Below are 26,980 nucleotides of genomic sequence, written 5' to 3'. Positions count from 1 at the left end.
AACGTTTTATAGTAATGCACTATAACAGTCCACTGTACTAATTTGTTCTAATAACGTGTTATAGTAATATATTATAACTGTCCACAGCACTAATTTATTCGAATAGCATGTTATAGTAATGCATTGTAATAGTCCATTATACTAAATTGTTCCAATAACATGTTACAGTGATGCACTATAATAGTCCACTGTACTAATTTGTTCTAATAGCACGTTATAGTAATGCATTTCAATAGCTAACTTGTTCTAACAATACCTTATAGTACTGTATTATAATAATCCATTATACTAATTTGTTCTAATAACTCGTTATAATAATGCATTATAATATTCCATTGTACTAATTTTTTCTAATGACACGTTATGGTAACGCATCGTGACGATCCATTACACTGATTTGTTCTAATAACAGGCAATAGTAATGCATTGTGATAGTCCATTACGCTAATTTGTTCTAGTAATACGTCGTATTGATACATCGTAAGGATATATCAGCACAGTGTATTAACACGTACTAACGCAGAACACGTATCACCGTATATACGCTACACGCGGTATATACTCATCTTTCAAATATGATTGCATGGGCATAGAAGCCTAACTGGAGCCTGGCTCTCCAATCAACTAAACTAAATCAACTAAATCGTGACATTCGCCGAATCAGCCCCGAAATAAAGAACCGCCCTAATGATAAATACGATACACGCAGCAAAAAGCAGTTCTCTCCAAGGACGAGAAACGAGGCGCGCAAAATGGCCATCGACGTGAATACAGCCCCTGTCAAGCTCAGAATCTCATGGTTCATCGGTGTTTTTCGGACTCGCGAAGGGACCACCGTCTCCCTTTGCTTTACCAGACCGTACGATTAGCCTTCTAGCAGAGATAAAACCGCCATGGGACGAGTTTTGCTTTTTCCTCCTCTCTTTGTCTCTCCCTGTCTCTCCCTGAACGAAAGAAGCTTCGCACGAGAGGATACTAGTCGAAGTGGTTTGTCGGTGGCCAGAGAAAGCCCCTAGTCGCTTGCTGAGGTAATAATTTATGTTCCAGCGTACAAATATAGCAGCCAATAATCGTAGCCGTCGGCAAACTATCGTAGGAATGGCAGAACACGAGGAAAACACGAAAGGCCGAGAGGGTGGAAAGCCACGTAAAGGGATGGAAACGTGGGAAATCAGACGAGAAACGTTTGATATGGACACGTGATATCGATGCATTCGGGGTTCCGTTAAGCTGGGAAAACAAAGGATTAGCTTCTTTTGTTGTGAATCCCAAGCCATTCGCTGACGATGTGTATGTACGTACCATTTGTTTTCCTAATTACCGACGCAGCAACCGTATTACCGTGCGAGGGATGCAGAAGTTTGTGGTTCGTGGAATATGCGGATCGTTTATTTCGAATGGGAGGCAATTTTTTGGAAGAATTGACCGCATGAGAAATTTACGTATATTACCTTTTATTTATATTCGAAGGATTTGATGTTCAAATCATATGGAATGAAAAGGTGAGGGAAATCAAAGTTCACTTTACATTTCTTCAGAGCTAGAAACACAAGTACAAGGGGGAATTGAATTTTTCCCAAACCGCGCGAGAAGATAATTTTTCCTCGTCGTATCATCCGCTTTCTTTCCTATTGCAACTTCGTGGATTTTTATTTCGCAAAAAATTAAAAAACAGGCTTCAGCTTGTAATTAACCGCGGCACTGCGCGCTTTCATCTTCGTATTTCTCCGCATCCTTGCAGCTTCCAATTACACCAAAGAAAACACCTCACTGACCTCACTGGGAAAATAAAATAGCCAAACTCGAAGATGGTATCCCGTAGCCATGCACATGTTATTTAGCAATTAAGTTCGAAAAATTTACCAAATGTCCAGCTGGACGAATTGTAAAGTACAAATTAAATAATAAAAAAGAAAATAAGAGCCACAAAGAAATCCACTTCTGGCAGCTTAGTTGCCTTCGTCCAAAGTTGACCAGACCAGCTGAAGTGGACCAAAGGTTACGTTAAACGGTTCTTAATCCCCGAAAGCAGCCTGAAATCTACTGTGGCAATCGTCAGCCGATCTTGCTGGTCCTGGAAATCCTCCGCACTCGCAACGAATTTAGGACAAGGCGAATAATCAGCGTGGATCGGTCGATGGTTGTGCAGGTCGTCGATGGCTTCGGATTACTCGAATCGAAAATGCCAAAGGCACTGGTTGCTGAACGACGAAATATTGACTGGTCAGAGCAGAAACAGTTGGTGATCGCAAAATGGTCACACACTGACGCAGTGAACGTTTAACAGCGGAGGCAAATTTGTTTAGTAACGTTCGATCGTCGCGATAAATGTGCCCCTTTTACACGCGTTTCGTTTTATTTCGCCCGGGGACTGGGCTCGTTTCGCATTAAATACCGGCCATCCGCTTTTGTTTGGCCAATATTTTTCTCTCTGAAGGTATTTGCGGCTGTTTTGTTACCGGTTTGACGAGGTTTCAGCGAGTTGGCTTGACAAAAGCTCCGACGAGTTACAGCAACGACCAGGGGGGCCGACGTTTATGCAAATTCGTATTTTCGTGGAAATGCGAAAATAAGGAAGATGGTGGCAACTAACTAGGCAGAGATTTCTTTGAAATATGAAATATCATAGCGAACGATGAGTTAGCACATCGAACGAACGATCTGTTTGCATTTGCTGCGAACGAGAAGCACTTGGTTTGTTTCTACGTTTCGTTTGTTTCCATCTGCGGAAACTTGAAGCTCGCCGAGCAACCGAGAAAAAGCCTGTGATCCACGAAATTTGCATCGCGCCCCTCGAGGCTGCATATTATTCAAGAGACTTTCAGGAAGTGCGATTATTTGCCAGTACAGCGCGTGTCTGTCTGCTGAGGAGCTCGGTTTATTCAACCACTGGTAGAAAAATCGTACGTAACGATCAAGGATTCTTCTGCTCGCTTCTCCACGCGTTTCAGAATCATCGATAAAAATTAGAAAAATAATAAATAGCGATTTTACTGATGGTCAAATCGTATCGTATAACATTGGAGGATTTTGGTGGAAATTTTCCGAATTCAGCCGAGGTAATTCGACCGACTGTAATCCGAGGCTACGTAAATCGAAAGTGCAAACCTGGGTGCTAATTACTCAATGTAATTTATTATTCTTGTTGAGAATTGTGGATCTTAAATGCCGAAATAAATGTATAGGAACACTTAGGTTATACTTAGAATTGATATCAAAATAGTTTCAGGTTTATTTGATATGGGATGTACAAGATATTCGTGGATACACATTTGCACGCGTCTCAGCACTCTCTTTGTCTCACCATCTTCTTTACCAGACTTCTTTACTAACTGAACAGTCGCGTTCTTTTGTTTTACGAGATGCTGTGCACGCACATACTTACACACACTCATAGTCATATATGTGTGTCACTATTACGCGACTAATCTAGTGTTTTTTTTTTTTTTTTTTAATTTGTACTTTACAATTTGTCCAGCTGAACATAGTCTAGTGTAGCACACAAAATTACACACATTTCAATAATTCTCCTAGAAATTCAAAAAACCGGAGAACATGTTAAAAGTAGAATCGAAACTCGGGGTAAGAAACTCGAATCGAAAGTAACTTGGTAACTTTCAACTTTGTTAACTTGTGTCGGAGACGTACGAGCGTTCTCTTAGGCGCTGTGGCGCTAGTGGAATTTACAATTTTGGATCGAAACAAAAAAAAAAAGAAAAGAAAGAGAAGGGAAAGAAAACACGCTGTGGTTGAGCGCAAAGAAAGGCAGGGAACAAAGAGCATCGTTGGAAGAAAGTCAAGGAAGACCGGAAGCTTCGCGTCGAGAAACGAGTTTCCTGGTTCAAGTGTTTGAGAAGCTCGTTAACCATAAAACAGTCAGTAACTTCCGAACCATTATCAGTGTTTACGGTCCCATTATCGTTGCATGAAACAGCAAGAAGCAACTTGAACAACGCGCCCGTTAATTCTAATTTACGATACGACAATAATCTTTGTGACCGGTGACATGATTACCAATTTAGGTCAGGCCAAAAGGCTGAGATTCGTTAAAGTTCGCACACACTGTTCGTAAAACGTATTTTATACGGCATGTTGCAGAAATCATGATACTATTAACAAGCAAGGGAAACTCCATGCGCAACGTGGAACAACGTTTGACCATTCGTTTCCCGGAAAATCATATTTGAAACTTTGCTCGGTGTTGAACATTTTTTGATTCATCTTCGAATTTCAATTCTGGTGTGTTGAAATTGACTGATAGAGGGACGAGTGGATGAATTTGTAATAGAAAATATATTGAAATAAGTATAATTATTATAAAGGATGATTATTTAACGTGAACTAAATACAGTAATGTGCTATAACTAAAGTAACTAAATAGTTAATTCACAATTCACAACTAATAGTTTACAATTCATAACAACTCGGCAACTTAACTTTCGACTCCTCACAACCCTACTCTTCACCACTCGACTGTCAACTCACAACTACTCAACTCGACTCTGCACTCACGACTACTCAACTCGACTCCCCACCACTCGACTGTCAACTCACAACTACTCAACTCGACTCTCCACTCACGACTACTACAACTCGACTCCCCACCACTCGACTGTCAACTCACAACTACTCAACTCGACTCTCTACTCGCGACTACCACAACTCGACTCCCCACCACTCGACTGTCAACTCACAACTACTCAACTCGACTCTGCACTCACGACTACCACAACTCGACTCCCCACCACTTGATTCTCAACTTACGACTACTCAACTCTCCACTCACGATGTTCCAGGTAACGACTGCCAGGTAACGATCACCCGGTAAAAGCTCCAAGACCCTTTTAGCCTAACGGCACTTAGTTGCCAACCCAATAAGAACGCAGCTATGATACGTCTGTTGTTATATATTAGGAAATACCAGAACTTGGAAAGCAATTGAATTTTTATATTAATAATAAAAATTAAATTTAATTTAAATATATATACACCTTGAAGAATAACAAATATTTTCGTGCGTAAGGTAAACTTCAAAATGATCTAAATGTAAATTGGCGCGAAAGATCAGCGAGTAGAGATTCTCCGAAAAATTCTTTCTATCCTTCGTGATGACAAGCGCAACGGAAAATGAACAGTAGGGTGGAATTAAAAGGGGAGTTTTTCCTCTCGGATTTCCAGCTGATAGCGGTTCTTCCCTTGGATTTCCAAGGATTGGTGCATGCAGAGTTAATTAGTAACTTGTTCGAGTCTGCTTTTTGTCAATTAACGTTAATTGCAATCATAAAATTGATATTCGCGATTACGTAAAACTTTTATGAAAATATCGTGCGCGCTACGATACAAGAGTCGGAAAAATTCCAGTTGCAAAAATATTTACATAGGAGAAAAATATTAAAGAGTATTATACAAAAAAAGTTTACGTCATATCGCGGTTCAACTGCGTTTATTCCAACGAAATGTCACGTAACTCGTTTCCGCGACTCGATACGTCCCTCGTGTGTCAAATTCAAACGAAACATCGGTGAAACGTAACAGTAAATTATTAATTTTCCTCTTTATCGTTTACCTGCACTCGCACTAATTTTCCTTCGAAGCTAACGGATTTCGTTCACGCGTGAAGGAGAAAGAGTTTCATAAAAATTGTCCTATAAACGTTAGAATAACATAATTTTCTATAAAATTAATAATTCTTTTATACAATCCACACGAAAGACGAGCGAAGGTCCCGGCGACCCAACTTTCGCTGCTTCAACTGAATCGAACTATCGTGCGAACGAAAAATAATACGAGGAAAGTAGTTGGCGAGTTGTTCGTCCCCGAAAAAATTCGATAAATAAAGTCCTGCGTTTATATTTACAAACATATGCCCGACGCGATCTTATTTTCGAGCAACAGCTTGTTTCGCGTGATAATAGTCGCTCGCCAACGTTCGGAGAAATTGCTGCAACTGACCTAACTGCACGTTCGAACTGAACTTTAGCTAAGCTCTTATTATATGCTTGTATTATATACCACCGACGAGCATCAATCCGCTTATGGCTTATATGAACGTCCAACGATAAGGTGTGAATAGTAGGTGCACGCACTATACGACACGCTGTTACGCTTCGCAGCTCGTACAAGTTTGCAAGTATATTGCGGTTATTACGTGTGTAGCGGCACACCAGTCAACGGAAGGTTTGAATCGGCAGAGACTCATATTACTGTGCCTTGGGATACCGTAGCGGCAACATTGTACTCTGATGCTGCACTCGACAGCAAAGCTTTTCAACGGTTTCGTAATGTGCCATCGATACCCCTACGGTCCTTTCGCCGAATATTTGGGAGAAGATGTGGCAACGCGGATGCCTACGAACCCGTGCGTAGTGGGGATATTGAGGGGCGACGGAAAGAAACGAATCGGACGAAGAAAACAGTTGGAATCGAGAGTTGTTTTGGTTTGCCAGGTTCAAAGGTAAACAAACTGCGGACAAAACATTATCGCCGTTATTTGTAATCGTCAATCGGAGTTATATTCGAACTTTTTGTAATAACTCTGGTCGATACTGTAAAAGTAATACTATATAACGTTTTATCAAATACAAAATTTATTAGAACAGAGTAACTATTTTATATATAACATAATAACTTGAAGTATTAACGAACAGTGCTCTATTCTCTTGTATATCTCAGAACAAGGATGAATTTGTTTTATTGCACATCCATGCATTCAACACGCGTTGAACTTGTTGATAGGTGACTTATTTTTTCAGTTACGAAGAATTAAAAAGTCCGTGATGGAAATATCCGCACGCAGATTTTCTGGCGTTGCGTGTGTCCGACGATTCTATTGTTAGAAAAAACGCGCGTTATCGATGCAACCTAACTCGGTCTCTCGTTGCAGCCCAGGGTCTGCTTTTTCAATGGCCGGGAGAATCGATACTTCAGCAAGTTTTTCTTCTTTTCGAAAGGGCGGCCGGATCGAAGGTCGAACGGTTCTGTTTGGTAAAATGTGAGCAGATTCGAGCGGAAGATTGGCCAACTAACTCGGGAAACGTGTGAACAGGATACGCCACTGTGTTCCAGCTATTTGTTAGTCACTGCCAAAGAAGTTTTTAGATTTTTTATCGCTGCGCAAATTTCTATCCTTCTGGGTGTTGTTTCCAACCTAACCTTACTCTAACCTTCCTAACCTATTCCATAAATCACGATTGCCTCGAACAATGGCAAAATTTCGATTTCGACGATTTATTTCGTGGTGCAGAAAGTTAATATGAAACGTCTAAGGATTAGCAAATTATCAACACAAAATATCCCAAATAGATGTTATTCGTTAATCGCTTGAAACATTCGTTAGAATGTTTCGTGTAAGCGAAACTTAACCTAAAAGAAAACCACTCGGAGAAAACGGTAGGACTCGTGCAGAAGATCCTGTCCTCGAAGACCCGAAGATTATCATTAATATGATTAAATGGGCCATTAATTATAACGGTTTGCTGGGATTGGACGAGAATGGCGTAAGAAAATGCAGCAATGAATAAGATAAGAAGCGAAAAGAAGATGTTGAGCGGACGATAGACATCGACGAGTAATATTAATGACGAAAGTTAGCGCAAGGAATTTGTTCGACGATAAATACCCTTTTACGACCGCCACGATCACCTTGGTATCTCTTCTTCTTTTCTTCTCTTTTCTTTTTCATTTTTTTTTTTTTTTTTTTTTATCGCCCCTAGCCGCGTTTCAAACGCTCAAGAGGAATTCCAAGGAGCCAGAGTGGAAAACTTTCGTCAGAAGAATCTCCCTTGCTCGTGTTTAATGCGAGCAAATTTTTAATTGGCGAACTTTCCCAGAAAATCCGACTTACAGGAAATCGTTCGAGTGCCCAAAGATTCACCTGAAAACAAGAATACCTGACATTCCTTTGCCTGTCCAACTGAAAATCTTTCCGCAGGAATTAACATTGACTAAAGTTAATGCTAATACTCGTCGTGTTGCTGGAAGATGGTTCAACCTCTTGGAAACGAAGTTTTCGATGTTAGCACAATGGCTGCCATCTTGGCGCGAAAATTTAAACGACCGAAATACGAGATACTGGATATTGCGCAAAACGATGCAAAGGTACATAAAATTTATTTGTGCAAGATGTTGCAAACGGAATTGGAAGCGAACGGGTGGTAAATTAACGCGATTTGTGAAAATCTATAAAAGATAGTTCGGCAATATGGCGCGGAAATTCAAAAAATCCACACGTAAAATGCCAAATATTTCAAAGATCGATGAAGAAAACCCTCGAATATCGCTAAAATAATATTAAACACGTGGTAAATTGGACTTGTTTTTGCGCCGAAATCGATCAAATTTAGATCGACAATTCGGCGGGAAAATTCAAACGGTCGAAACAGGAAAGCAAATATCTTACGAAACGGAAGCTTGAAAAATTCGATTGACAAAAGGGTGTCTCAAATAAAATTCGACGCAAACAGGTGTTAAATTAAGCTGTTTCCGTGGCGAGATTTCGTCAAATCGATGAAATTCGTGGAACGTTGTTTGTCGCTATCGCGATTCTCTCGTCGATTTCATAAAGATAAGCCCCAAGTGCCTCGCTATGAATAGGCACCCTGACATTTAATGAGTCACGTTTTCTTCGGCAAATCTCGAACAACCTTCAAAGTACCTAGATACCATTTTCTTCGACTCATTAACGTGTCAAGGAAATCAATTTCGATAATTATTGGCGGCTAAGTATAGCAACGCGCATGCCGACGTCAGCTGATTTCGATGTGCCGTGTTCCTGGCGAACTGGAAACGTTGTTAAAGCGGAGAATTCAATTAACTACCGGGCTCTGTCGTATCGGTTATTTCCCTAATTTCCGCCCAACTCCGTACCTGTCTATGCAGTTTACGCTAACTTTTATTATTACTGTCATTTGCCACTAAATCTTCGCTAAAAATTAGACAGAAAGTGACGATAACAGCGGACCAAATTTTGTTGCTTCTGATGTTCGTATTATTGTTGTTATTATTTATTCTACATACAAATTCTATTTCTTTGTTTCTTATGCATGTTCTATATGTATTTATACGTGCTTTTTATATGTACGTTGTCTTTTGTATTGTTGAGAATTTTGGATCTTAATAGCCGAAATAATGGTACAGAAACGCTAAATTTACATTTAGAATTTATATTAGAATAATTATATATTTATTTGATAAGCGATTTCAAAGATATTCATCGATACATACTTGCACGCGTCTCAGCACTTTCTTCCATACCCGACTGTTAACCGAACAGTTTACGTTCATTTGTTTTTGAGACGCCGCGCACACACATGTTTCTACACACTGATATTCACATACAAGTAGTACTACCATGCATCTAACCTAATCTAGCACATAAAATTATACGTATCTCAATATCTATAAATACAGAACTACAATGGTGGAGAAAAGTATTAGGTTGGCAACAAGTGATTGCGGATTTTGTCACTAGGTGGTAATGACAAAATCAGAAACCACTTAGTTGCCAACCCAATAGTATTTTTTTTAAATATAGAGATTTTTATAACTGGGTTTTGTGAATGGATGAGAAAAATAATTCATATAATGAAATATTTCATAGTTTCTTCGCACCGTTGATATTAAACAGCGATGCTAGATGTTGGGACGTTGGAAAATTTTCTTTTTCACATACGAGTTTATCTTTTCCTAATTTTTCTCCATAGTGGCTGGTGCAAACGACACGAGTTTGTAGCGTCTCGAAGACGTTCGAATGTCAGCCACAAGAATACGTAATAAAAGCTGGAGGTATCAGTTAAAAAATTTTAATGTCACATTTATAGGACGCTTCAGAGTCGTCGCGAGATGAAATAGCTGAAAGCACAGAATGTTGTAGCTCCTCGATACCACACAACTCTCGTCCAAAATATTTTATCGTATCGTTCGTATTTTTCCAGATATTTCAACGTTCCCAGCTAAACAGGGCATATCGTGTAAACGTATATTTTTTAGGGCTCGGTGAAATCTGATACGTTAGAAAAAAACGGGATAAAATACGGGGAACTACAAAATAAAATACCACTATTTCATATGTTGCAACCTTGCATAGAAGCAGGACCGTGTAAACAAAATGCACTGCACGTAATTAATAAAAATGTGCTTCATAGTCAACGCGTAAGCAACAAAATAAAGATCTATTGTACGATCATTATATTTTCGACAATATTTTTGTTGTTTATATATATATTCCTGGACCATTATTATACACGCGAATTTTTCATAGAAATTTTGTCCTTCAATCGTTTAAAAAAACAAAAAGAATGGAGCAATATATTTAATGTGATCGTAAGTAATGACGCAACGCGTGCGTCACGAGCATCTCGAATTCGACACCCGAGGACGCATACGTGTGCGTCATCCTTGTTATCGAAGAAATTTGTAACTCGGCGAAGAATCCTGCAACAAAGAAGTTTGAATCTGCACGCGTATTCCACTAGCCAATTTAGTCTAATTAAATTGGTTTAGAATATTGAAATTAGTTCAGAGATGCACGATCCCTTGAATTTATCTTTCAAGCGAAGACGATCGTGCAACTTGTTCATTTTCTTACGAAAGACGATCAAGTAAGAATGGGCCACGAATTCTCGACGAATCAGCGAGGATCACCGTGACAGTCGTCTTAGACAAAAAAAAAAAAGAAAAAAAACATGCGATCAATGCTTTTTTCACTTTCGACTGCGTGGCCCTTTGTGTCTGACATCTCCTGGGTCGCGGCCATTGTCCCACGCTTGGTTGATGGGTTTCCTGGGACCCAACCTACTGCCCGGATTTGGCCTCTGCTCGCTTCTTCTTGTTCCCTAAACTAAAAGTGGCACCAGGGTTTCTGCAGGAATTCCGAAGCGAGTAGAAGCCTCCCCTGCTCCCATATTCGATACAACCATAAAGATAAGCTCGCGTATTGATCGAAAAGTCACACATACAAATAAGATGATATTGCCGTAGGCTGTGATAGCGGTACTTAGGATACGATCAAGGAAATAATCTGGAAATCCTGAATGGCAGCGAAAGAACAGCCTTCTGACGATGTATTGGGTTGGCAACTAAGTGGAAACGCTTGGGAAGAAGGTGACGCGCGTTTTAAATAGAATTTCAAAAGACGTATGCACACGAGTCTTTCAACGACTGTGTGAGGCACCTAAAATTCATGTAGAGAGGGAAGAGACGTATGTTGTATAATATTTGGGGTTCGATGTAATAGCGAGAGAGAAGGAAAGAAGGAAGGCGAGGGGAATGCTAGAATGTTCAGGGCTTGCTAGAGGACTCGTGAGTAAGGCTAAGGCAACGTATATTCTTCCCTCTGCCTCCAGAGGTCTATGACGTGCGAAACTTTGCAAATAAGATTTCCTGACGGCCTCCCTATCCCGGTATCTAAGACAACGTGTGGTATGTGAGCGTGGAGCTAGCGCTGTCCACTGTACTACGGTGCCTCGCGCGCCTACTTCCCCCTCCACCTATCGTTTCTCGCTATACGTTCATTGGTCGTGGATGAAACCGCGCGACGTTAAGAAGTTAACTATGACAGGCTAAATTTTGTTTTATTATTTAATTTGTACTTTACAATTTGTCCAGCTGAACATTCGGTAAATTTTTCTAGTTAACAGGCTAAATGTGATTAAATATAGTGATTACTAAATATCGACGTTGAATTTATATTGAAATTGAATTAATTACAAATTAATATTATATATTCAACTGAAATATTTCTCTATCATTTCTGAAAACCTACTTACATAATTATGTTCGAAAGATATAAGTCAAACAATTTGGAAAGAAACTTTGTTTAAATCGAACGAGAACTTGATTTCCCATCGTTCGAATAAGTTGTAAATGATTCAGAAGCAGAGATAAAACGGATAAATGAAAGATAAGCGAATCTCTCTGAGAACAGGCATCGAATTAATTTCCGCGGTTAATGATATCAGTTTTATAAAACGTTTCGTTCAAGTCGACGTTTTGTATAGTTTCCTTTTGTATTTTTTTTTAATTTTTATTTGAAATAACAAACCGACTAAGCTTCTGTATGTCGTTTAACTGGCGCGAAGAAGCCATTCGTTAACTTTCTTCATTTTTTCTGTCCGAGCCAAGCGACGAATAACGGTAGAATGGATTATTATACTTTCATGGATTATACTCCTCGTTTGTCGTGGATTATTTTCAGTAATATCTCTTAAAACGTCCATGGAATTTTCCAGCTCTCCTCTTAGCCCATTCTTTAACGAAAAATTACCAGCTGCGAATTTTCACCAACCAACGAGAACCGGCTTGCAGATTTACATAATCTTCTGCAAATGCTAAATTTATGTTTTTCATCGGGTGTCCCAACATTCCTTCCAACTTTTTAGGTCCACACGTGAAATATATCAAAAGTATTTATTTCTCCCTATGATTTCCATTATTTTCCTCGTGTTCTCGTAAAAATGCAAACACGCATGAAGTTCCATAGGACAGTGGTAGCCTAAAAGGCAGCATTATATTTTCAAGGGGTGAAAATTCAATGGCTTATAAGGTCGAAGCTTCGCTAACCTTTCTCTACGCCATGTTGGTTTTATTGGCCTTGGAAAGTTGCGCAAATAACCAATCTAATGGGCAGATATCGGTAGGAAAATAGTCTACGACTCAATCTTCTTGTTTTCCTTCTTCTTTCTTTTTTATTTAAGAGATTAGCGTTCCATCGACATTTGCTTCATTTCTCAGATCTTACTCTTTTTATCCGGCAGAATTCTTCTCCAGTGGCACGCCAGCTGCGGAATAAACGCGGGACGATAAACACACGGAAACTTGTTTATTTTCGTTTCATCGGATGAAATTCAAACCGATGATGCTTCATCGTCTCGGCGATACACGCGTTCGGATTAACGCATTTATAGCTTACGATTTATAATGCTGAATTGAATATCGCATATATTAAACAATATAACGTATAATACTAATTATTCGTTAATAATTCAAATACCGAATATGTTGCAGGAAAATACGATGAACAAAACATAATAAGCGATAGACGGTGTTTCAAATTCGCTGTGATGTCAGCTAAGTGACGACGTATACGAGTTTCTCGGGAGCAACGCTAGTCGACTCCACCTTCTTCTCAAAATGTCTGCATTTTAATCAATTTCAAAAATAATGTTCGCAATAATGTCGTCCTTATTTTTTCTTTCTCAATTCACCCACATGGTCAACTGAATTGGTTTACATAAAAATCTCGAACCCGTTGGTTTACCAGGAACAAGTCTAGTTCCTCTTCTGGCGAAATATTAGGTTGGCAACTAAGTGATTGCGAATTTTGTCGTTAGGTTGTAATGACAAAATCCGCAATCACTTAGTTGCCAAGCTAATATCAAAGAATATAACGTACCAAGATCATAGAAACTGATAGAGTGGCAATCGTCAACTTCCCTTTGATCATCGTAGCACTCAACAACTCTTGTTACCGGTGAAGGAATCTTCTCGCCGAACAGATAATCCGAAATTGTAGAAGCGTACGTTGGTGTGAAAGTTTTTTATTACTCGTGCACGTGACCCGATTGTACCGACTGAGAATTAAAACAATGGAAATAGGGCAGGCTAGCCGCTAGTTTCGCAGCGCATGTTCCATAGAATGCCGTTATACGCGTTCCAAGAGGCTACACGTTCCAGCAAAAGCAATTTTCGTGAAATGTTTCGCCGATTGTTTGCTGCTCGCTATTCACCACCGAGAGTTTAGAAGCAGAAAGTATATAGAGAAATGAGCTAGAGCAGGGACTTTCAATGAATGTATTAGCAATTAGTTGGCAAGTAGGGGAAAGCGGTAGACCGCGTAATATCGGCTTCGAGCGAACCGTAACGTCAGAAGTGTCGAAAGCGGAGCAGCTCGAGTGGATCGAGGGTTTGAAGAGTTTAAACGAACCATTGTATCGCCGTTTAACCGCATTAAACCGGCCTGTTTAATATGTCCAATCGAAAAAGCTAACCCCAATCGATTCGGTGGCACTGCCTCGTTTTATCGAACCACGTAAACCGAAGAAATTACAGCCACTCGTGAATGTACCTCAATACCAGGCGAAACCGCGAATATTGTTATTCCTAAAGGTAATAACAGTACCGTAAATTGTAGAGTATTGAGGAACGATAGTAGCATCATAGATCTACTCGCGAATTTATTCGAATGTTTTTATTCGAACATTTTTCGATGGACAGTTCACCAAACTGTTGCAACTTCGTCACCTGCAATGCCTCGCTTGTTTTGTTTTCACGATGTTGACAAACGTTTCGGTAGAATCTGAACGATTTCAAGGGCGATGTAACGCGAGACGTATCATATTTCGCGACGCGCTCCTACAAAACGCTCAATCGATGCGTTCGACAGTCGGTCGGTTAAACGAGACGTTTGAGAGTTCTGTAGCGGAGAACAAGCTGGGCTCTCGTTTGGGAACTTCAAGCGTAATCGCAACGATCGTATCTCGTTACGGTGGCAACGAAATCTCAAAAACTTTCCTATAACGCGCCTAATATGTTCGTAGCAAGATTCTCTGATAAACATCGGGATACTTTGGTGCACCACTGTATCGCGGGAAATGATTCAACGACGCAAGGAGAAATTCGGATATTTGACGAGGACACGACACTGTTGGAACGTAAGTGGCAGTCGTTTCGTACTGACTGTGATACGCGATACCGTATCGACGATGCGGGTCGATGATAACGACGGTAATTAACCGTTTCGTTGCTAAGTCCAACTGTATCAGGCCTGTCAGTATGAAACCGGAATTTGGCTATAGATAGCCCTAGCTGATAATGTAGTTATCACTAAACTGCGTCGTTGATGCCAAAAGTCTTTGTCAACGTCTCGCAAACATTCTCGACTCAGAACAATACAAGTTTCATACAACAGCATAGTTTGTAATAGCGTTGAACACGTCGAATTTTGTGCCTGGAAACTACGATTTGCGGACAGCATTGATTTTCTGTTTACCGTTTGAAGAAAACTGCTGCAGAATCGCATCGAATGCTTGTCGAAGCTTACGGTGAGCATGCTCTTGGTAGATCACAGTGCTTTGAGTGGTTTAAAAAAATTCGGAAGTGGCAATTTTGACGCGAGGAACGAAGAACGTGGAAGACCAGCGAAAAAGTTTCAAGACAGAGAATTGCAAGCATCGTTGGATGAGGATGACGCTCAAACGCAACAACAACTCGCTGATCGATTAAACGTGACACGAGAAGCCGTCTCCATACGTTTGAAAGCTATGGGAAAGATGCAGAAGGTGGGAAAATGGATTCCACATGAACCGAACGAAAGACAGCAGGAAAACCGAAAAACCACTTGCGAAAAGCTGCTCGCCAGATACAAAAGAAAGTCATTTCTCCACTCTGGCGAAAAATGAAAAACTCTTTGTCACGATGTTGCAACAAGTTCACAGAATGTTTCGCTTTCGGTTCTATAAGCACCGTTATTCGGTTGTTGCAATATATAACCTCGTCAAGGCCTTAAATTCCCTGCAAAATGCTCCAGAATTTCCGGTACCTGTCATTCCACGAGACGAAAATCCAAAAAGATCTAATCCCGTTGACCGAAACTTGGAAAGGAGCCGTTCCCCTGACATTCGATCGAATTTCCATATGGGGAAAGCTTCTTCTGCGAGAAGGTTTCTCGTTGAACGGAACTTGCTTGCACGCAACATCGATCTGAAGTTGCAGCCAGCAGCTCCACAGCGAGACTCCATGATGAAACGAGTTCGAGCTGAGCAAACGTCGTCGTTTCGACAAACACCAGGCAACAAACACGAATTTGTTCTCCCGTGTACAACGGCGAAACGTCCAACAATGGCGATAGACAGAAAGAACAGAAAGCATGTCTGGCTATCCTCGAGGCCGTAAGTCGAATACTGCACCGTATGGGGACAAGAGAGAAAACAGGAAGCAGAGGGCGCTCGGCAAACGAGCAAACCGCTGTTTACCTGACCCGGCTGTTTCCGTTTGCTTTGCGTGACGACGCAAAAGGATAACGTTCTTGCTGGAATTGTTCAGAAGAATCCAGCTCAACGCGTTCTCTGTCACGTACATCGTGTGGTCTTACTTGTCCGATGATTCGTTGAGGTTAGATTCGGTTCTTTGTTGAGGTTAACCCTTAGACCGAATAAAACGTTCTTATGGTATTGTTCAACTGCAAACGTGGGTCTTCCCCGAAGATTGGAAACTCGAGCGATGCTAAAATTATATTTGGCACATCAGAAACCTGAACACCGTGCATTGCTTCCGATAATGACTTCTTGAAGTTTGTAGGTTAGGTTACGTTACGTTAAGTTCTTTAGTGCACTGACGTTTAAGGGTTTGGAAACCGTACACGCTTAGTTACGTAAAAGGAAAGAGAAAAGGGAATATTAGGGCAAATAGCAGTGAATTTAAGCATAACTTTTAATATCGTTATCGATTATTGTAAGAGAAATACTCTGATACTACGAAGAAAATAGGGAAAAATAGGTGAAATCATAATGGATTCAAATGCAATTTAACTTAAATCGAATTGGCTTTAGTTTGGATTAAGGAAAATATAATTTATTGTACTAGAACTTTAAATGAATAACTGCTTAAAGAAATGTTATAACTTACATATATATATATATATATATATATATATATATATATATATATATATATATATATATATATATACATATATATTCCTGAACTTTTGCCAAATAAATGAAAGACAGTCTGTCGTAATAAAATATAACCTAAAACAAATTTGACTCACGAAATTGATACAGGTTTAAATATGCCAGTAATTCCCAAGGCAAACTCTATTTAAACTAGGTTTAAGTCAAAGATACCTTAAAACAGCACGTTTGAAAACTTTAAAAATTTACGAAAGACAATCCGTCTTAATAAAACGCAACCTAAAACCGCTAAAAGAGGAGAATTCTTTAAAAGAATGACAGAAATTTGGATAGATCGAGGAATTTCTGACAGATGGAGGAAATACGATCCAGAGTGCGAGCCTGTGTTACAAATGTATTCCATTTCCTTGATATAACGACTCGCTTTTCATTCCACGGCCATTACCAGTTTTCCGGGAAACGAGGCCGTTCGGTTACAATATGTTAAGTACGAATCTCGAAATTGCAGCTAGCACGCCACGGAAACGTTGAATATATACGTCCAGCAGTAAATCGTAAGCAATTTCGTTGAAGGGAGAGTAAAATCGATTTTAATGTAAACAGGTGTAAAAATCTCTTCGGATAAAAATTTCCCTAGAATTAAATCGAGTTTAGTCGTTAACAGCTATCATCGAGATGTCAAGTACTACCAACATATCGATACTATAAATTACGATCTAGTTAACTTTTTCCTATTTGAAAAATTGATAAAGTCAACCGAATGCGATATAATGTATTAAAGTCTAAGTATACTAAGTATACTAAGTCGTGAGTATTTCAAGGAAATTATCGAGATTATTGGTCAGACACTGGTCAGCGACTTGTTCTTCGACGATGCAAATCTAGATTATTTTTAACGATCACACGGTGAATGTTATGTTCTATAATGTGCGCGACGTTTTTTTTACCTATAGGGTGTTGCAATGGTTCCCTGTATTTCTTGAATTACTTTTTTTGGGTGTATGTGTGCGTTAACCTCTTTGTTGCTGAGTATTCCTTGTTGCAAATTCTTCTCATCACTGAAATTCTTTTTCGGCTCTCCTCTTTGCTCACTTCTTTTACTTGTGTTTGTATGTATCGCCATTTTTTTTTTTATTTTTTTTTTTTTTTTTTTTATTGTCAGAGAGTTAAAATTTCTTTCTGAAGTCTTTACATCATTCCTCTTATCGCTACAACGTTTCTGATTTTACTATTATATACGTTTGTTCCCTTTATCAGTGTAATTCTTTTCCCTCCAAATCCTTGCATCGTTCTCCTTATAACTACAATTTTCTTTTTTTATATCCTTATATCGTTTTTTTATCCCTGTGTGCCCTCCTCCTCTGCAAAACTCGATTTCCTTTATCGTTAGGTATTATCCCAGCAATCTTCCCCGTGACAGGATTGTTCTCCCCAAATGTGAAAGTTTTTCCAACTTCCAATTTCATCACCGTAGAGTGTACCCCAGGAAGTCCTTAGGATAACAGATTATTTCCCAACTATTGATCCGCGTGGATGGAGGACACTGTCCACGGAACTACTTGAAAGCCAGAAGACAGGACACGTCCACAGCAGTCAGGAACGATTTTAGAAGAAGTGACCGCTAGTTGACCGCAAACTAACCACAAGATGGACGCCGTTGTTCATGTCAGATACTTGTGACCAAAGGATTATACGACGAAAGCTGGAGATCTAGCGGGAAGCTAAGCTATATTGTGCCATGCTGTTGTAAGCTTAAAAATATTTACTACCATATATTTCTAGGCAACTGTCTCCGCTAAAAGCTAGATCCTAGTATAGTTCAACTTAGCTTTTGGTAATTGTCTGGTGGTACGACACGAAAGCCGGGGATTTATCGGAAAGTTAGGTTATGTTGTGCTATGCCGTGGTAGGTTTAAAAATATTTGCTGCAATATATTTCTAGGGAATCATCCGCGCTAGAAGCCAGATCCTAGTATAGCTCGACTTAGCTTTTGCTAATTGCCTGGTGATACGACGTGAAAGCTGGGGATTTATCGGGGAGTTAGGTTATGTTGTGCTATGCTGTGGTAGGTTTAAAAATATTTACTACAATATATTTCTAGGGAATCGTTCGCGCTAGAAGCTAAATCTTAGTGTAATTCAGTCTAGCTTTTGCTCATTGTCTGGTAATACGACATGAAATCTGGGGATCTATCGGAAAGGTAGGTTATGTTGTCCTATGCTGTGGAAAGTTTAAAAATATTTACTGCAATATATTTCTAGAGAATCGTTCGCGCTAGAAGCTAAATCTTAGTGTAATTCAGTCTAGCTTTTGCTCATTGTTTGGTAATACGACATGAAAGCTGGGGATCTATCGGAAAGGTAGGTTATGTTGTCCTATGCTGTGGTAAGTTTAAAAATATTTACTGCAATATATTTCTAGGGAATCGTCCGCGCTAGAAGCTCAATCTTAGTGTAGTTCAGTCTAGCTTTTGCTCATTGTTTGGTAATACGACATGAAAGCTGGGGATCTATCGGAAAGGTAGGTTATGTTGTGTTGTGCTGTGGTAAGTTTGAAAATATTTGCTGCGATATATTTATAGGCTACCATTTCCACTACTATAGCTTCGCTTTCAGTGGAAACTGTTCCTCATATATGCATGGAAGCAAATATTTTTGAAGCTAATGTGCCATAATATAGGCTAGCTTAGTTCTTAAGCGGGTCCCCGGTTTAATACTAGAGCAGCTTTGACGTTTAGATATTCTAGCACTCGCAGAAATCCGAGAGTTTTATGAAATGAACGATAGTCTTATGAATTTCAATTCTATTTGAAAAGGAAGCTGACCGTTGGTGAGTGATGCTTGACCTGAAAAGCATTTGCATGGTATTTCCAAGCAGAGCATTTTTAATTTAGCTATATGCAAATATACTGATTTTCAGCAATTTATTTACATTTTTTGATGTTTCAGGGTATTGTTGGTAAATTGATCGTGATAATCAATAAATAACGCAATGTTGTATATTATTATGTACTTTCTATAACAAAATAATGCTCCAACTAAATTATACAAACAGTCAATCGAAGCAAATATTATTATTATACTGCTTCCATCATTTTCCTCAATATCACTTTCATGTTATATTTCAATTTCAATTTCATATTATATTATTTTTTCACATATTCGTTTAAATATGAACATCGCTTATACGTGTAACGAACGCTATATTGTTGTAAAGCTTCTCAACAATTATAAATTATATTTTCAATAATATATAGTTATTAATATATAGTTTCCTTTATGATAAATGTCTTGGTATGAGTCAACGAGATCCAAGCTGTATATCCGGCAATTTCAACGACGTTATATGTGCACGCGATGCGAAAAACCGATTATTAAGCCGAGAAGGTGGAAAAGTTGCGGTTAATACGGCAACGATACGCGTGCAATTAGCACGCCAGCAGACGGTGCAATTAAACATTTAACCGTTAATTCATCGGGCCGATATAATGACTACAACGTTGCGACGGGCTTGTACATAACAAGTTTCACGCCTTGATTTCAACACCGGTCGTGAACGCTTCTCATCTTTCCTGCGTCTGGAATGACACATTATATCGGATAGGTTATATTTTCATCCTTGAAGGTTCTCAATCTCTTTTTTTAAATTCAGTAAATGTAATTTAATTTGGTAAATATATATTAACAAGTATTGGTATACATATTTAATATATATGACTTTACTTCATTTTATTAATTATTAATAATATTTATTATTAATAAGGTTGTTAATAATAGTTTAAACACGAATAATGTTAGTAAATTCGTACAGCATACTGTACCATAGTGAAGTCCTCGAATATGATTGGATCGATTTATTATAAGTCAGAGGTAATTAAAAAAATGCTCGCACATCCTCGAACACGTATGGCGCACAATCTGCTAATTAACGTGGTCACTAAAATTGGAAAGAACAGAGCAAAATTTTTGATTGCGTAAATGATAAAAATAGAAAAGTGAACAATTCCGTAGAATCTTACACAGAGGAACCGAGACCAACGATCATAGCAATGAAGTTATCTAGAATCCGAGATTACGCGTAACCTAACCTCTAAACTTCGAAAGATATTATAGCATCTTCGATTGCATAGATTGTGGAAACAAAAAAAAAAAAAAAAAAAAAACAAGAGATTGTTCTTCGTGATCTAAGGTGGATAAACCGAGGGTAACAGTCGTAAAAACGAAGTTAGGAGGAATTCAGGAAACTTTGTGCCTGCTCGAAGAGGCGATCAGATTTTCCACGAGGGCCGGAAATCGTAGTGGAAAGACCATCCAGCAAAAAGGAATCGCCATCGCGTATATTTCTTTCCCTCTTCGCCGTTCGATCATTCAATTTCGACAGACAATGAAGTAGTCCATACGGGAAGCGGAAGTAATCTGAGGACCGGCCTTCCATTAAAATCTGGGTCAAAACTCTTTGCTTCGTTCCGGCGAATCGACGTTTCCAATATCCGCGACAGGCAATGGTTTCCCTAGGTGCGAAATTAAGTTGTAGAGAACGAAAAAACTGTGCGATAAGTTCCGTCAGATGTCTCTGTCACTGTTACGACAGCCATCCCAATGTTTAATTCACAGTTCTGCCATTCGACAAAGTTTCTATATTTTTTAACGAAACTGACCCATTTGAAAATATTTACAATAGCAAAGAAACGTTCAGAATGTTTGACGATGTTTGAACTCCACGCTTGGCTACGTTTCATCTGTTATCTGAGCCCTATATTAGACTGTAATTTAAGCTCTAAGCTGTATCATAACTTGGACTTTCCACTATGCCATAATTTGAATCCTATGCTATACTATAACACGAACATTATGTCATACCATAATTTGGATCCTGTACTACCTATCTATCTATTGGATTGGTAATTAAGTGATTGCGGATTTTGTCATCAGGTTGTAATGACAAAATCCGCGATCACTTAGTTGTCAACCCAATATTTGGATTCATTTACTGTTCGCGTTTGGACAGATGTCTAGTTGATTTATAGCGTAATAAAGTACCCTTCCCTAACACGATGTTAAAGGTAGAACACGTGTGTTTCCGTTATTGGTCATCTAGAAGTCTGTCATCCATTGTCTCATGTTGTTTCACCACCTTCTACCGTCTTTCCTGTCACGAACCATAGCTGTATCACGCTCACACCATATATTTCCTGTGCGATGTATTATAGTGTCACATTAATGGATCGTGATTTGGAAGCATATCTATCCAACAACGAAGAAAAGTAGACTTCTAGAAAACCTCGGATTCTTCTGTTTTTCAATAAATCAACTGATTTAGCGTTACTAGGGAAAACCATTTCCAATAATTGGTGTTACTAATATTATTTATATTATAGGAAAATCTCAGTCAGATAAGGAGCTATTATAGTTCGCAAAATTCCTGTAGATATCCAAACATGAAATTCTAAATCAAATACTAACATCTAAAAACTGGTCCAATTAACAAGCAGCAAAGGCTTTCCGTTCTATGGTATAATGAATACCGAGAACTGCAAGGAAACGTAAAACTTCAACAACTGGGATTTCTTGTTTGGCTTTTCAAACTAGGAGGAGAAGACAACAGGTACCTGGATGAGTGGTTTTGTTTAAACATTCTATTGATACTGTGCCGTGGACCAAGGGAAATTGACTGCTCTGTGTCTGCCATAGAATGGGCATTCTTCGTAGAGTGACCATTGTGGACCAAAGCTTCCAAGAAATTCTAGATTTTAGGAACTTTTAGTTGCCTTTTACCTTTGATCGGCAAAGCCTCAGTGACGTAATCTCACAGAAGCATCGAGCAAGGAAGCAAATTTTCTTTGAAGCCCCACCACGAACAACCATGTCATTACCATAGATCTATTTATGGTAATTCTTGTTCAATGAAATATAATTACACGTACCTATTAATATTTCACTATAGTTAGTAAAACATATGTCTAAATAACTTCATCAGAAAAATAAATTTTGTCCTATTTTACACAATACTCTTCGTTTTCTACTCAAGTGTCTTTAAAAATTGTTAGCCAAGCAAAGTAAGAAGCGCAGTAAGAAAGACAGTCGATTATTCTTAGACTTCTACTCTTCATCTACTGAACAAAATTGCGGATAATGTTTCAAACCATCCACAGCTGATAATAATATAGAATCTGGACAAATATCACAGAGGAAGAGAAAATTCTGATCTGGCTTAAGAAACCAAATGAATTTCAGGTCACTCACCGCGACTGAACTGATCACTATTCGCGATCACGCGCTCGGCGTTCTTCCTGGCGATGTAAAACCACTCGCTGCTGTTGCTGAGATACTTGTACTCGATCGCCAGGTCCTTCACCAGAATTCCATCTTGATCCTGAAGTCGATGAGCGAAGGGACAGTAAAGCCAGTGGTCTCCATACTGCAGCTTGTCATAGCAATTCCCAGCGGCGAATATATCCTCGTCAAACTCGACCATCGACAAGACGCTAGCGTGTAACAGGTACTCCGAGGAGAGCATTACGTCTGGCGCGTATTTCCACAGTCTGGTCAGCATGTTGGCCCTGTTCACCGCGAGGTTAGCTTCCAATTTGAACTTTTCCTGAGCATATTGGTCCACGATTCCCTCGCCTAGGTTTAAATCTGTCCCAGCGGTGCAGTTCTCACCGAGAATATGCTGATTCTCGATGATACGAAGGAACCTCGTGACGATGTCCACGTGGACACCCTTGCCCGACTTCCCTTGGTCTCCGTTCTTCACGTATTCCTCGTAATCTTCACTTTCCGAATTGTTCCTGTCTCCGATCATGCCATAGTCGTAAACATCGCCTGATAGAACGATGTCCTCGTCGTCCAGGTCTTTCCTGTCACCAAACGATATTCCATGCACGATATTTCCATAGTTTTCGGTCCCATTGCCGGCAGTTCTGTTAGAGATTTTAAAGATTTTAAACCTGTTTCTGCTGAACGTTTTCTTCCACTTGTATAAAGAATCGTTTCTATGGCGCACTTTCCCTTCCTTTCTTTTGTCAGACCCAGCTTCCGATAGTCTGGTGAGCAGCTTGTCCAATTCTACTGTAGATCGTTCGTCGATCGCGCCCGACGATCTCAGATCCTGGCCTGAGATCGTGTTAGAGCTTTCACTCTTGCTCCTAGACCGGTCTGAGATGGAAATATCCTCGCTTTGAGATTCATTGTCCATCTGCTCAGCTCTTCTACTGGATCCGCTAAACACGTACGACGACTCGGTATCATCTAGCTTCACCTGTCTCACGAAATGACTTCTGGATCTACTGTGTCTGATTTGGGTGGCTGGTCTTTCTATGTTAGTTTCCAATTTAGATCTAAAGGAGACCAACCGATCCTCAGGCTCCTGCTGATTGTCATCCTCGTCCGGTAGCGTCTCCTCCTTATCTTCTAACTCCATCGAAGGCTCCGTCACGCTTTCGTGCATCTCCAGTTTGTCGACCAGCTTTCGTTCGATGAAAGAAGGTCGATGGTTCTGCTGGTGCCGCAGCAGCTCCTTGGGCCTCTCGATCTGAGCCTCTTGGTCAGCGTAGCCGGCCAGCCCAGTCCAAAGCGTGCACGTGAGCAGAACGAGCGCGTACCAGCGGCATAGGATACTCATCTTAGATGAGAATTCACGGCCATCAAGGGCAACGAGCTGTACAGATCCCGGCCCAGTCACGTCATCCGGACAGGAGCCGGGATTGCAACGCGGCTACCGTCATTTCCGTCACGTGTTCGCACCACTACGTTCCACTAGGCTTCTACCGATCCGAAATTAACTGCCACGTTTGTCTGTCGCATGTTTCTCGCGATAGATTCACCGAGTCACGATCGACCATCCGATGATCGACGATTTGCACTGTCCAGCCACGATTTCGGCACTGTTCTAAGAGACTTTCGAGTTTCTCGGAACAGGGACCACGGTTTCTCGCTGAAAATGTTCATCTTCTTTTCCAAGAGAAATTATAGGGAATAATTGAAATCGAATTTCAGAGAGTTTAGTAACGTTTGGGGGCTGTTTCAGGTTGGGTCATCGGAATTTGAACAGTAAATATCGGTTGTGTCGCGAGTCATCGCTTCGAGCGACGCCGAACCGAGAGGATGACAGCGTTTTCGAGCGAGGGAGCGCCAAGATCCACTCGCGCTCGCACGCGGCGCCAGACTAAGGGTTGAAACGAACCAACCCCCGTGCTACGACGCGGTTACAACGCGCATGTCTCACCTGGATGATTTCGTTAGAATCAAATTGCATCTGTGTTTTCTTCGGATACGTGGCACGGATCGGTGTAAAACGGGATAATCGTTAACGAGCAACTCGACAGCGTTCTTCGTTTTTCTTTTTTACACTCGCAGCATATCGCAATAATCATAATACAAGTATAGATAGAATTATTGGTACGATGAAAATGATCAACTCTTAGTGTTGCTAACTATTAGAAATATAAGAAAGTTTACGTGTTCCTCAAGTTTCTGAATTTTTAATTCCCTTAAAAATGTCAGCTGTTAAAGTAATTAAAACTCGTACGAGAATTTGACCAACAACTCGATTCTATATATTTTTAATAATTTAATTATTTCGAATAAATCGTTGAAAACCATCATTACTATTTATTACACTTTTGCTAAAACGAGTTAAAAAGGTGAGAAAGAGAGTCGGATTGAAATTAATTATTATTTTTAAATCGTTGCGATTATATTGAACATATTATTCTAATAAACGATTGATCTTCCATTACGTTGGAAACAGCCGTGTCGTATTTTATTCTCGTTACGTATATTATTATTTTTCATATTGTTTCGTTATTCAATCGATGAAGGGTGTCTCATTTTGCACCTAAGTATCTCGTTATATTGTGTCGGATATAAAAGAGCAAAGTAACGTAATGCTCAATTGAATTTTCAAGCGATAGAATGTTAGCCAGACGATAATGATTAAACGACAACATTTATTCGTTATGACATATCGGACAGTTTATTGCACAATATGACAATTTATTATGTAACGTGTAGACGTATTGGCGAACGAGCAACGCGTCGATACCTAATGCAGCGGAAAATGCGTAGCAACGCGAAGTTTTCCAAGCCGGAGAAAAATGTTATGGCACACTATGGAAACAAATGGCCACCTCTGAATATAAAACGAATACTCAGTTATTTTTCTTTCCCACCCATTGAATAAATCACCATTTCACCGCGGCTATCTTTTCGTTAGAATTTATCGAACGATCCAATTTAAATGCAACTGAAATTTCAATTTCTAATCGACCGGTATACCAAACTTCTACAAACTTGTTCAAACCAAGTGGATGCAGAGCGGGAACAAAGGAAGCTGCACGTGGACAGTGTCACAGACGAAATCCCACTAAACAAAGCGATAAGATAGCGAAATCATCCAAGTTAGTCTTGAACAATCACGCCTAGAGCTCGGAATTGTATTGCAAACTAGAAAAAAAATAAAGTTTCTTTTTTTATTTTACGTGACAACAGCAACGATCCGATGTTTCGGAAAATCCAGAGTTCCTGGTATTTCGTACGATATATTGGCTTGGCAACTAAGTGATTGCGGGTTTTGTCATTAGGTTGTATGGACAAACTCCGCAGTCACTTAGTTGCCAACCCGGAAATAACTCGGAGACTCAATCGTGAAACAAAACGATCCGCAGAAACGAACATAAAGATAAGATACAATGTGCCGGGACAAAGGCATTTCTATCGCAAACATGCGAAAAAAAAATGTGGTAGAAGAGCAGAATTTCTTAGAACAGAACTAACTATTCGCCTGGTAATACTAAAAAGTCGTGCGATAAGGATGGTATTAAGTTACACTTGAGATATTAAGGTATTAAGTTACAACTTTGAACGAGATCCGTTCTGCAAGAATTTTGACACTGGAACTACCGCACCAGTGAAACTGACTGGTTTTACAATTTTATTTTAAAATTCCTACTTCGTGTTATATTTGTGATGGCACTCGACCACGGAACTTTCCAACGGCTTCGCGACACAAAGCGCTGTACCTTCAAAGCGTAAGGCCGACAAGCCTAATGTACCATCGATATCCTTATGGTTCTTTCGCCGAATATTCAACCACATCAGAGACCAGGTTTTTTTTTTTTTATTTAGCAGATTATTTACTACATAACATGGAATTGCTTCTGTAAGAAAGTAACAAATCGATAAATATAAAAATATTCTATTATTACGTATTTTTTAAAGACCAGTCATTTTTGGCTGGTTTTGGTAGAAACAGCTTCGTGTTGACTATCGTTAGCTCTGGTGTTAAGAACTACGTTAACATAAAATTAGCTACTTGCCGGGCGGATAATTTTTTCTCGAAACAGAGCCAG

General features: G+C 39.6%; 1 protein-coding gene across 1 annotated transcript in view; it reads right to left on the bottom strand.

The window, feature by feature from the left end:
* LOC139995213 (metabotropic glycine receptor) overlaps positions 1-25,177 on the bottom strand; it is a 168,289-nt gene extending 143,112 nt beyond the window's left edge. The window contains exon 1 of the mRNA XM_072018449.1: positions 22,872-25,177. Within this exon, the coding sequence (XP_071874550.1) occupies positions 22,872-24,252 (1,381 nt within the window). The 5' untranslated portion in view covers positions 24,253-25,177. The remainder of the gene's footprint in view (positions 1-22,871) is intronic.
* Positions 25,178-26,980: the final 1,803 nt, after the last annotated feature.

The sequence above is a fragment of the Bombus fervidus genome, chromosome 15 (assembly GCF_041682495.2).
Source record: "Bombus fervidus isolate BK054 chromosome 15, iyBomFerv1, whole genome shotgun sequence".
Taxonomy (NCBI): domain Eukaryota; kingdom Metazoa; phylum Arthropoda; class Insecta; order Hymenoptera; family Apidae; genus Bombus; species Bombus fervidus.
The sequence above is the reverse complement of the archived record's forward strand: the minus strand, read 5'-3'. Positions and strand labels throughout refer to the sequence as shown.